Raw genomic sequence first — 12,893 nt, forward strand, 5'->3', positions numbered from 1 at the left:
CTCCCTCCCTCCCTTCCTTCCTTCCTTCCTTCCTTCCTTCCTTCCTTCCTTCCATCCATCCATCTCCTTAGGTTGTCAAAACAGCTTTTGAAAACCCCTTCTTCTCCCATCATTCTCAGCAAACTAACACAGGAACAGAAAACCAAACACTGCATGTTCTCACTCCTAAGTGGGAGTTGAACAATGAGAGCACATGGACACAGGGAGGGGAACATCACACACCAGGGCCTGAGGGGACAAGAGGACGGAGAGCATTAGGACAAATACCTAATGCATGTGAGGCTTAAAACCTAGATGACGGGTTGATAGGTGCAGCAAACCACCATGGCACATGTATACCTATGTAACAAACCTGCATGTTCTGCACATGTATCCCAGAACTTAAAGTAAAATAAAATAGAGAGAACTCCTTCTTCTCTCCAGCTGCACTCCTCCACAGCCCCAAGTTGCCTTTCTGAAACTGTCTTCTCCCCAGCTCCCTTCTCCTGCCTTCCCCAGCTCCCTTCTCCTGCTTTCCCCAGATTACTTCCCTGCCCTTTCTAAGGTGAAAGCGATTCCACCTGTCTCCATCTCCGTTCAATTTTCTCTTCACCCATTACCCAGATGCACACAACAGAGGTGGAAAAACCAAGAAGTTCTAAGAAAAAACCTTCCTGAGAGATTAGGGCAGAGGAAAGGCTGCAAATATTAGATATCAATATTGATCCATGTCACAGCTGAAAACAAAGTAAGAGAGTGCAGGCAAACGTGTTGGAGGAAATTCTGGGTGGAGGTGACGCTTCTTAGTTTCCCCAAGGACGAAGCTGTCTTGAATACTTTAGGATTTCCACTAGACGGAAACAACACTATTTGGCCAGAAGATGGCACTCTTTTAAAACAAATTGGCGCAGCCCGCCAGCACAGGGGCTGGGCGATAGTCAATCATAGTTGTTAAAGAGTTCCAAGTGCAGAGAAGGACTGGGCAGATGGGGGAACAGTAAAAGACTGATGAGGTGAACTATGGTCAATGGGACAAATAGGACTTAACAGCACTTATTAGTTGCAGATGTGGTTTTCTTTACCATTTAGTCATGCCATTTCTATTTTTCACTTCCTGTCTCACTATGTGGTGTCCTTACTCTCTTGCCACACGGTGATGCTTATGGAGGCCTGAGGATTCCGGTAACTTCCTCTTAAATTGTGCTTCCCCTACATTCCTGGCATTTCAGGCTTTTCTGTAATAGCACTGACCAGAGCCACAATTAATGTATTCCACAGTATCTACAATCAACTGTGTGCTCCATGAGGTGGGCTGTGTCTTGTACACTGCTGAATCATAGCATGGTGCCTATCTACCACATGGTAGGTGCTCAGTAAGTATGTGTTGAATGATGGTAAGAAATTCAAGGCAATAACTGCTCACAAAACTTAAGCAGTGCTTCGTTTCTGCTATTCTACAAGGTCGATGGAGAAGAGCTGATGCCTACTGAGTGCTTGCTGTGTTAAGCCCTTACCGGCATTACCTCCCTTTTCCCATCAATTCTATAAGACAGGTACTTCAAGTCACAGTAGTTATCTAGGGCCATGAAAAAAGTAAATGACACAAGGTCCATGGGGTGCCCTGTATCAATCCATCAAGATTCTCATTACTGTACTGCTCTGTGGACCTTTGAGAACCCCATCCCCGCCAATCTTCGTCCCTTTTCTCTATCCCTACCTCCCCATCCCCCCAGCACACACCCATACCTCTTTCCTCCACTCTGTTTCACCCATAGACCTCAGTGGTTTGTGGAAAATATATGAGGCCCATTAATAGGAAAACCTGGTTCCCACTGAGGTGTTACTGTTTGGAGTGTAAATAAATAGTAGCCTTTGATGGATCACACCTGCATTAAGGGGAGGTCTTACTTGAAGGGCCCACAGCCCACCTTGAATGAGTGGCAAGTTTCCTCAAGCCAGCTTTTTCACATGAGGCTTCCAAATCTACTTTTCAGAAACTTGGCCCCAGGCTGAGACAACCAGTTCACATCAACTGTCACTTTGAGACCTGCTTTTGCCTTCAAACTCTGAAAAGAATTGCCTTGATCAAAGAAGAGAGCCAAGCCCCGGGCTCTGATAGAGGAAAGAGAACTGTTAGTATTACCTAGTACCTTCCTTTGTTTTCATCCTCTTCCTCTAATGTCTCAGTCAGCTTCCTTAGGCTAAGGGGCATGCCTTGCATGTTTACCACCACCTCGGTGTAAACAAGGAGTATAGTTCGAAAAAATTAATACACTCAATGTTGATGTCCTGTTTGCTGAAATTATATCATAGCACAGAATAAATGTTAACAGAAGAGCAGTGATTTCTATCTCACTGCAAATATGTGGTTTTTCCAATAAAGTCTGACACTGCTCTCGTCAATCGTGACATTCACATAGCAGGAGATAAACATTGCCATGGTATGCTGGGCTGGGGAAGGGTAATTTCTTAAGGGAGATTTCTGGTCTAAGAAGACTTTTTTTCTGTCTTTGTTTTTCTTTTTGCCCTTCCAACCCAGGCCTCTCTTTCTCACTCCGGGTAGTTTTACAAAATGGTTGCTGGTCTTTGTGCTTATTTCTCAGAAAATCAAAGACATCCAAAAAGAACTTTTAAGTGATGCAAAATGCATCTTTTAAGTGATGCAAAACCAAACCTTGCACTTCTTTATCAAGGACTTGAAGACAACTTGGACATGTGAACCAAGCCTTCAAATGTATTTTATTTTTTATTTTATTTTTTGAGATGGAGTTTCGCTCTCGTCATCCAGGCTGGAGTGCAATGGCGCGATCTCAGCTCACTGCAACCCCTGCCTCCTGGATTCAAGCGATTCTCCTGCCTCAGCCTCCCAAGTAGCTGGGATTACAGGCGTACACCACCATGCTGGGCTCATTTTTGTATTTTTAGTAGAGACGGGATTTCACCATGTTGGTCACGCTGGTCTTGAACTCCTGACCTCAAGTGATCCACCTGCCTCGGCCTCCAAAGTGCTGGGATTACAGGTGTGAGCCACCGCACCCACCCCAAATGTGTTTTAATTGGTCAGCAACCTTTTCAAGGAATTTGAATATAAATGCTCTTTAGAAGGGCACATACTTCCTAGGTCAGCCGGTCCTCAGTATTCCCAAATGTCTTATGTCTGCTACCATTCGTTTTTAGCTGCCCAGCTCCTGAAGACAGTGGATTTAGGACTCCTATTTAGAAATGCTTATTTTTTCCCTTTGATCTTTCTGTTAGTTTTCTGTAGGTGGGGCTCCTTCACTGAGACAGAGATGGAATCATTTCCAGGGTTCCTTCCAATTCTGATTTTTCTTTCTTCCATGTAAAGAATAGTGCAGAAATACAACCCGCTAAAAGAAGTTCCCTGACCTAACAAGGATAGGTTCACAGAGAGAGCTCCATTCTATCTATAAAACCAAAGTTCAAGTCCACGATGTCTTTTACATGACAAGGCGACTCTGTATTTTTTACGAGAGTAAAGTAGATAATGCAGTACTCCGCCCTGGATCTGCAGGGAATACAGGCTGGCTGAAGTTCCCAGCTACAGTTCCTCACTAGAAATCGTCCTTGAACCTGCCTTACCCAAGGTAACACTCTCTCTCAGAGGGAGGCTGATGAAGGGTCACAGAGTCCAGACCTCCTTGTCTCAATGAGGGACACTTCTGAAGGGTCTTCCTAGCTCCTCATTAGAACCTGTAGTTGCAACTGCATTGTAAGTCGACTCTCCTGCCCAGTCCTGCCTTCCTCACCCTCTTAGGTGTATTTTCTGAGGATTGTCTTCAATAAACTTTTTGCCCTGACTCTGTATCTTAGAGCCTGTTTCCAGGGAACCCAATCTAGGACAAGGAGTAAAGCAGGGTACAGAAAGACTGAATTTTTTGCCCCTGGCATACCAATAGGCAAAAATACAGTGCTGGCAACAAAATGCATAGACCACATTATGCTGCCATGAAAAGAATGCTTAGAAGCCATCTAATGCAACCCAACATTTTCCAGATGTGGAGACCGAGAGAACCAAAGTGACCTGCTCAAGGTATCATAAGCTAATTAGGTGAGAAAACTTGGACCAGAATCCACATCTGTGGCCCAGTCAGGCAGGCTATAGTATTCCAGCATTTAATCAGTTCCCAGGAAACCTCAATCACACATGAGAGTCAAACTCAACTTTGAGAATTTGCAGTCGGTATCAAACGATTTCCTAAGCCTATCCTCCATGGACAATGCCTCATTGTGACTTCCTGCTATAAGAAACCATTGAACTTTCTGCATAGAGCTGTCAACTCAATACAGGAGTCGAGTCTGTATCGGGGGTGGCAATGCACTTTATTAACAAACAAAACAGTACCATACAGGCAAAATCTTACTTCAATGGCAAAGCACGCACATAGGTCTACTCCAACATGTAGCACTGGGTCAAACTTCAGACATGGAACATTAGGCACCAATTTCACAATCAGACTAAACATAGTTCACAATCCTTCAATCTATACTCTTCAGTGGAGGATAAGGCCTTATTTAACAGTTAACTGGGACAGACAGATGAAGGTTTAAAATCTAATTCTTGGCCTACCTATGGAGTGGGGCTGACTCAGCCTTCAGAGCTGTGAAGTGGATGCCTTAACAGGGCCAAGATGTATCAGCCTCTTAAACTGACTTTCATTTCTCTGGTTCAGAGAAAAGGCTTATGGTATCTTCATACTGGATGAACTCGCATATGGTGAGAGTCCTCAGCTCTCATTTCGTGTCTAGGCTCATCTGGACTGGCATTCATTTTGATATCCAATCCGTACATTAACAGGGTTAATCTAATTAGAATAAATTAAATGGTTTTCCAAAAAATTGGAAAGGGTAAATCACATACTTATGAGTTCTTCAACATTCAAGACTTTAAATATGTTAACAAACTGATTACTGTTCCAACTGTTGCCAGTTAAGGAGTTTAAGTCAGCATTTCCCAAAAGGTGTGTCAGGACTGAGTTAATCAGTAAGTTAATAGAAACAACTGCAATAGATTAGGGACGAGATTTCTCAAAGCAGTTTGATATAATATGCGGCAACTCCTTATGTACTGGAGCATATCCAGTACATTCTCAAAACTCCTAAATTAGCTAAACTGCAAGACAACGAGCAGCAGAAAAATCCAGCTCTTAGGATAGGCAAAACTTTGGAAGATGTATGCCCTCACACCGGGGTCCAGCAACTTAGGTTTGAATTTATAAGGTTAATGATATAATAAACTTGGGTTGGCTGGCTTCCCCTGGCAATTGTTAATTCCCCTTAAATAAAATATGTTGATACATTTTAAAAGAAGCATTTTACGGCTGAAACCTTTGGAAAGGGCTTTTAAAATATGAGTTTTAAAATGGGAAAACAACAAGTGGGCACCCTTCTGGGCCGACATTACTCCTAAGATAGAGAACTTAGTCTTCATATATAAAATGACTCAATTTTGCTTCCTTAAAGTGAGCTTGCTTTAAGGAAATTAGAGCCCTAATTTCTTTTCTGTTTGATAGTCTCAACAAATAACAGTCAAATTTCTCATGTGTATTTCAGTACTCAAGAGAAATTGGCATGCTATGCTAATATTTATGCAGAGGTAACCATGTTGAAGACATATGTAAGTTGAGAGGTATGTCTAATTCTGTGGTCATAGGAAAAAAAAAAAAAAAAGAAAACTGCTGCTTTCCCGAAGTTGAAATAGAATGTTACAACTGACAAGGATCCATCGGTGTCTAGCTGCCTTCAGGGGGAACAGAAGATGCCAATCGCAGTTGGTCTCACACAGAGCTAAGCGGGGAGCCCTCCCAGGGGACAGTCCTGCCACTATTTTCCTCTGCTCAACTGGAAAGCTGCACGCAAGTCACAGCAAGTCAGTCTCAACATTCTAACTCAGTTAAACACTCTCCTCCATAAGAAGTGAAAGAGGAAAAATACAAATAAGCTAGCAGTGAGACTAGATGTCTAGAAAAGTCGGAGGAATTAGAAGTGGTCAGGAGATTCCTGAGGCAGCAGCTCACAAGATGTCCCCATTCTGGTCTGAGGGTCTGCATGCCGCTACCCTCAACACTGCTTTCCTTTACTGTTTCCTGATCCAAAGTGGAGGCTGCTTCTTCCAGGAGGCTGGGAGCCTCTAGGCTCTGTAATGACACTTCACCATTGCCTAAGGGAAGAAAAAGGACAGTCACAGGCTGGGCCTTCACCTACTCCACCTCCACAGAGAGAAAGTCAAATGCTTTGTTTCTGAAATCATCAGGTATTTTGCATTGAAGGGAATAAAAATAAGACACAGAAATCGTTTCTGATGAGCACATCACCTTTAACTTTTTGAATTTCAGAAAGTGATCACAAGGCTTTATTTTATCAATTCACATGAGTTGATCTACACAGACAAAGAAGATGGAGCTTGATCTTACTGAAATTAATTAGGTGATTCGTTGAATTGTTTTTACTTTAACAATGATTGGAACTAAGCCAAAGGTAGTTAAATCCAGTACACTTAAAAATGGCCCAATGACACAGCCTTTAAATTTGTCAGTATTTTCCTTTTGGTGACATTGAAAATCAATGAGCAGAGAGCATAGGAATAAAACTTCAAGACCGTGGCAGGAGCTTGTATTTGTACACCACGAATCCCAGGGCAGTTACTGATGTGGAAAATCCAATGATCTTCAGCAGGCCAGATACAGAAGGCAGGTTTCTCTCCCAGAAGGTGTGGGTGATTTCTACCGCTGGAACGTCCTAGATGAAGGAACACAGATCATGAGCAAAAAACTCATGCTGACATGGAGGAACAAAACACATTTGCAAGATCCATGCATGGAGACCCCTGGGATAGTTGCATCTATAATTAAATCAGAGGCTAGAAGAAGGGAGATGTGAGTTTTATGTTCCATGATTGGTCTAAGGAGAGATAGTGCCCAGAGCCACCAAACTTACCTTTGATTCAGGTTCTTGTACCCAGATGTCTTTCTCAGTCACCTTCCCGAGACCATTTAAGACCTGAAAGAAAGTGACCATGGTATTATGAAAAGAGGCTGTATAGTTTCTACAGATTCAAGGCCCTGCTAGCCACAGATGAGCCCCATGAGTGAGGGGCAGAGAAATGGACATACAGATTCTATCAGTGTCAAGAACTAGCAAGACCAGATGCCAAAAACGTTGCCGTGACTCAGGAGGGAGAGAGCCTGAGCTTTCCTGCTTACCTCCCTAGCTGCTCGTTCTCCAGCCTCAACTGCCCCTTCCATGTAGCCGCTCCACTTTGTGGCAGTCTCTGTGCCCGCAAAGAAAATCCTGCCCACGGGTTGACGAATCACCCTTCAAGGGAACCAAGAGGTTACACAGAGTTACTTGGGAAGGTGGGCAGGGTAAACGAGCCAAGCGCTGCCCTCATTTAGTCTGCAGAAGGCACAGAAATTCAGACTGTTTAAAAAACACCCGTATGACTTAGCCCAAGGTGAAAGGCCACTTTTTGCTTTCTGGGTCTGCGTAGAGGATCTGAACTTTCAAGCCAGGGAGAATCAGGCCATCAGATCATCAGTCATTAAAGGGGATGTTGACCTTTGCCAAGCCAGCCAGAGCTGGAATATAAGAACATGTATTCAATCCCCAAATCAGATTTCTTTGCTATGTTTCCTGTTGGCAGTCCATTCTTCTCCCTATCCTGTCTTTCTCAGGGGAGGGTGCACTCTTCTTGAGAACAGCCACAGATCCAGCTTTGCAGGCACTCCCAGTGTGTCAGGAGGAACTACAGTGGCAAGTGGGAAGACAGGGACGTTAACTGTCATTTCTGGCAAATGAGAGACCTGAGACATTATATGGGTGTGTCTCTTTGAGAAAACAACCTCTGTACAGTTAGCTTCTCTGAGCTTCTCTAGGGACTGGTTGAGGGCAAGGAAATGGGTCTCCTCTTACAAAGAAGGGCTGGACTGAATGGACGGCTGTCCCCTCCAACTTTCTTGGCTTTGACTCCTGCCATGTCCACAGCTAGTTTCATGAACTCTCCCAAGCTGCACATCCTGCCCCCCACCCTGATGGCCTTCATCTCAACCCGCTGGCACTCCTTTTTCCAATTCCAGAACCCTGGGCTTCATCTATTCCTTATCTTAGTCTTGTCTTCTAGACTTCTACTTTGATGCCAGAACTAATCCAGTTCATCAATCCTGCTATTGTTAAACATAGGTGATTTGAATCACTTAAGAAGAAAAAAAAAAAAAAACAGACCAAAACTCCTGTAACGAAAAGGTTAATAAATAGTTCCTCCTTTTCGGTGGACAAATGTGACCTTGTATTAACATTCTAGCTCTGTCTTTCTGGAAACCAGATGAAGGTGTAATGCCATCTATGGAGGCAGCATCACTTATGCTAAAAGTGCCTCCCCTCCCGCCCCCACATTAGTAAACTGCATCCAGGCTGGGAGGACTCTAAATGAATTGTAAATACCTGGTAGGAGGCTACACTTTCGGCTTCCCTGAGTGTGATGTCTCTTGTAATTGAGCAAGTCTTATAACTGAGCAAGTTACTGGACACTATGCCTATGAAGCATAGAGATAATGGCTTCCATGGGGCAAGGGGATTCTAGGTCAAGGTGGACTTCCCCACCCTACGTGGATGTCATTTCCTCACACCTCAACTGCATACAGTGAGGACTCTTTCCCTGAAGAGAACTGTCTGCTGATGCTGCTCTGTTGGCAAGACAGATGTGTTGGATAAACAACGTCCAATGTTGTTCTGTGTTGACTGGTGCCAAGGAGCCTAAGGCAGTCATGTGAGACTAAAATGTCAAGTTGAGCTCACGAAGGCCCCTTGGAGGACACTGCAGCTTGCTTCATTCTCACAAGCACTGTTCACATCTGAAATCCTCCCCACTATTCTGCTGTTGTTCTATATGCTGACAGCTATTGTTCTATGTAATGACATCCTTATTTTTCTATGGACATCCAGAAATATACAAGTATTATCTAGGACATAAGAAATGGGGATTTTGACAACTATTTCTAGAATTCCCATTGAACTCTGCTTTTCCTTTTAAATTTGGCACAGGTCATGGATTAATTGGCGTAGTGCTTGCGTAATACCTTCCATATTGAGTCATGATCCCAGGAGGGAAGTACGCCGTGTAGCAGCCCCCAGAGTACTGCTCCTCACACCAGTTCTTCTCTTCATAGTGTACTGGCTGCAGTTCAGTGGGGAAGAAAATGCAAAAGAGAAAACAAAGCTGAAATGCTGCAAGTCAACAATATCGTTGCTTTAACAAAAAGTTTACATTAAGAAAATAAAGATCCTGTTTTTCTAACTTACTTAAGGGGAAACATGAGAGTACCAAGTAATGGCCTTTTGTGAAGGACCATGTGGCAAAACATGTATCCTTTGCTCTTCCCATTTTCTTGATTAGGGAAGACATGGAATTATTCCAGTATCTGGGAGAGAGGGGTATCCATCCATCCATCCATGCAGATTCTGAAGTCTTTAGAGCTAAGTCTATAGGAAACCCCATCAACAATTCAGCTTGTGGAAAGGTCTGCTCAAATCTCTGGAGTCTCTAATAACAGACTGTACTTCCCCATCTACCAGGCATTATTGCTAAGAAAAGGGTGGGAAGGAGGAGGCAGAAGACAAACAAATGTCTAAGAAAGGCTTTTTTCCCAACCCCTTCTCTAAGCTGGAAACATGAATGATGGGAATTCCACTAAAAGGGCAATTAAGATGAAAATGTTTCCTAGGGGACATGAGAACCTTCTCATAATTTCCCTGCACATTCACAAAATTTTTATTAAACAGTTTAGAGACAAACCCTGAAAGAGCCCCCAGAGATTGGTATTTTTTCCCAAAAGACGTAATTTCATTCTCCTAATTGCTTCAGTGGTGATTGAAAGCACTGATATTCCTAAATGAAGTTGTGAATTGAGTTCACACATGGAAAATAAATTAGTATGAACTTTGACCTGGGAAGAAGACCTAGATTCAGTCTATCTTGTCAGTACCATACTAACTTTGCCTTCGCCAACAAATGTGGACATATCTGGAATTTAATTGTAGCAGCAGGTAAGTGACACTGATTGAGGACAGGACTGTTCTGGGAACCTGTCTCCCATTCTTGACATAATCCCTGCAGCTCTAGGCTCTCATTACAATTGGCTGCCAGTTTATCTAGTGAACATTTAAACAGCCCAAAGGAGTTTGCTGTGTCCAGAAATTGCATGCCCTAACACCACTTTTTATGACCTTTTGGTGACTGCTGAAGGTTTATCCCCCAAGTTAAGCATATTGGCTTTAATACTCCTTCATAAGACTGTCAGAAAATCAGAATCTGCTTTTGCTTTCTACTTATAATGAACAGAGAAGAACCTGCAGGGAATTAAAGCTGGGAGTTTCCTTTACATGTAAGCCTTCTTGGGATCCCAACCACTTTGGCATAGAGCTCACAGATTTTCTTCTTCCTATAAAGACAGAGCCAAAAAAAATTAGGGGAAGGAGTAACTGATGGGTATAGAATAAAATCCAATGAGTTCTAGAGCTCTTGGATCAACAACAGATTTATACAGGAAAACTGTAAAATCGCATGGCCTTCTGTAACTGCATAAATTGAGGCAGTTCCATGAATCCCTGTGCTCAAATTAACTTTCGATGCCCAATAGTCATTTATTTTGAGGATTCAGTGGAATTATTATTTTCTTTTTTACCCATTTTTGCCTCTTTCACTACTAAATGATATCTGGCTTGAGATAAAATGGGAAAAATGGATTCAATTAAGTTTATGCCAGTCTTAGGAGCTGATTCTGTATATAGACTTTTCATGGATATGTAGAATTCTAAAATGATCCTTTTATAAGTCTATAGTAATAAGTGATGGTGTCTTTCAACTATCCTATACTTTGTGTTTTAATTAGCCTACAAACATATAAAGCTCATTTAATCTTTTAAGCATAACATAAGATATGCTATACAGAAAGTATCTACAGTCATTTCAGTCTAGGAATTTGTCACTTGATAGAACGATCTGTGGACCACAGTATTTCAAAGTATATCTGAGGGATGGGCACAATAAGCTAATGTTACCTCAAACACAGCCATTCGTTATTCTCCTAATTCATTATCTAAATGACTAGCGCAGAACATGGTATTTTCATGTCTGAAAAAATTAGTGGTTGTACTTATATAAACTCTTTTCGAAATGAAATACATTTTAACTCACAACTACTCATGGTGAATTTTTTTAAAAGGTCTAATTTACTAAAATCACCTGTTTTAGAAATTAATGGTTTTATTTCTGGATTTGTTTGCATAGGTTCACACTGATCCAGTTATATACTTTTCCTATTTACCTTTTATAGTTTTAATATAGTTTAAACATTTGAAAATGCTCTAAAATATTTGTTAAGGGATAACAAGCAACTGGAAAATATTTGCTTAAAATGTGGCAAAAGGTTTGAGTCAAATCTATAAGACAAGTATTAAAAGCTGAAGAGACAAAATTATGCAGGGCGGGGGGAGCTCAAGCTTACTGGTAATAGAGAAATAGAGATTTAGAAATATACAATTTCATGTTGCCAATTACATTAGAAAATATTTTAAAGACATGCCCCCAATTTCTCTGAATAATGTGGGACAAAGTGTAACCTTATAAATTTATCTAAATCCTCACACTTATACCATTTATACAACTTCCAGAACATTCACCTCATAGGTATAAAATCAGGAGGAGGAGGCGGATTATAAACTTTGCTTATTGTCACCATTTTCCATGGAAGGTTTTAAGGGAGAGACAAATGCCACTCCTGAGATGATGTCATGCAACATTAGATGGATATTTAGGTGGATAGTTAAATTTCAGGACAGTCAGAGAAAGTCTGGCTTCCTTCAAAGAGCTGCTCACATTATATATAAAAAGTCATAAAGGAAAGGAATGATGGGAAGAAATCTCAAGACTATTGTCTGCCTGTCTGTCTCTCTCAGCCTGATTCAAGCCCCTTATTTCAGAGATGAGGAAACCGAGGCTCAGGGAGCTGCAGAGATTTGTTTGATTTTGCTCAGCTAATTAATAGCAGGGTAAGGCTCTACTCTTCTAAGTAATCTGCCCATAGCAGGTACTCAGGAAATATTTGTTCAGTCAGAATCCATCCTCAGCCTACTATGGTACCCTCTTTGCCTAGTCTATGAAGAGATGACTGATTCTAACATCTACTTCACAAGGGTGTTACAAGCAATAATTCAGACATTTTGAGTTAATTAGAAAGTATCGGCAATGATCATTCTAAAACAGCTCAACAGTACTTAACTTATTACTATTATTATTATTATTTCTGAGATAGGGTCTCACTCTGTCACCCAAACTGGAATGCAGTGGCATGATTATGGCTCACTGCAGCCTCAACCTCCCTGGACTCAGGTGATCCTCTCGCCTCAGCCTCCCAAATTGCTGGGACTACAGATACATATCACCATGCCTGGCTAATTTTTTTATTTTTTGTGGAGACAGGGTTTCTCTATGTTGCCCAGGCTGGTCTTCAACTTCTACACTCAAGGAATCTGCCTGCCTCAGCCTCCCAAAGTGTTGGGATTATAGGTGTGAGCCACTGTGCCAGGCCTGCTTAACTTACTTTCTGGATGTGTAATAAAATTTTTATTAAAGCAGAGTGAAACCTGAAATCCAATCAACCTCCACTGTAGTTAGTTTTCATTCATGAATGTGAAAAACAATTATAATAGTTATGTCACTATTTACTGTATTTCTTATTATTAGAAGAACCAAGAATGAGTTCATACAAACACAGGAAATTATCTTTCCTTTTCCCTTCTTCCCTTTAAAATTAAAAATTTTTGGAAAAGATATGTAAGGCAAGGATGTAAAAACAACGCACTGATTGATTAATTTGGCTCTAAAAATAACAGAACCTAAG

At 41.7% G+C, this 12,893-nt stretch overlaps 1 protein-coding gene across 1 annotated transcript; it reads right to left on the reverse strand.

Annotated features, from left to right (window-relative positions):
- Positions 1 to 4,300: 4,300 nt before the first annotated feature.
- Positions 4,301 to 9,219, reverse strand: LOC108544697 (amine oxidase [flavin-containing] A-like; the record flags this gene model as incomplete). The annotated part of the gene is made up of 5 exons (XM_017895921.1): positions 4,301 to 6,157; positions 6,596 to 6,735; positions 6,934 to 6,996; positions 7,200 to 7,311; positions 9,072 to 9,219. Coding segments are annotated over 5 exons (473 nt in total), but the record flags the coding sequence as incomplete, so codon positions are not given.
- Between the last annotated feature and the right edge of the window lie 3,674 nt (positions 9,220 to 12,893).

The sequence above is a fragment of the Rhinopithecus bieti genome, unplaced genomic scaffold (assembly GCF_001698545.2).
Source record: "Rhinopithecus bieti isolate Rb0 unplaced genomic scaffold, ASM169854v2 scaffold_28458, whole genome shotgun sequence".
NCBI classification, from domain to species: Eukaryota; Metazoa; Chordata; class Mammalia; order Primates; family Cercopithecidae; genus Rhinopithecus; species Rhinopithecus bieti.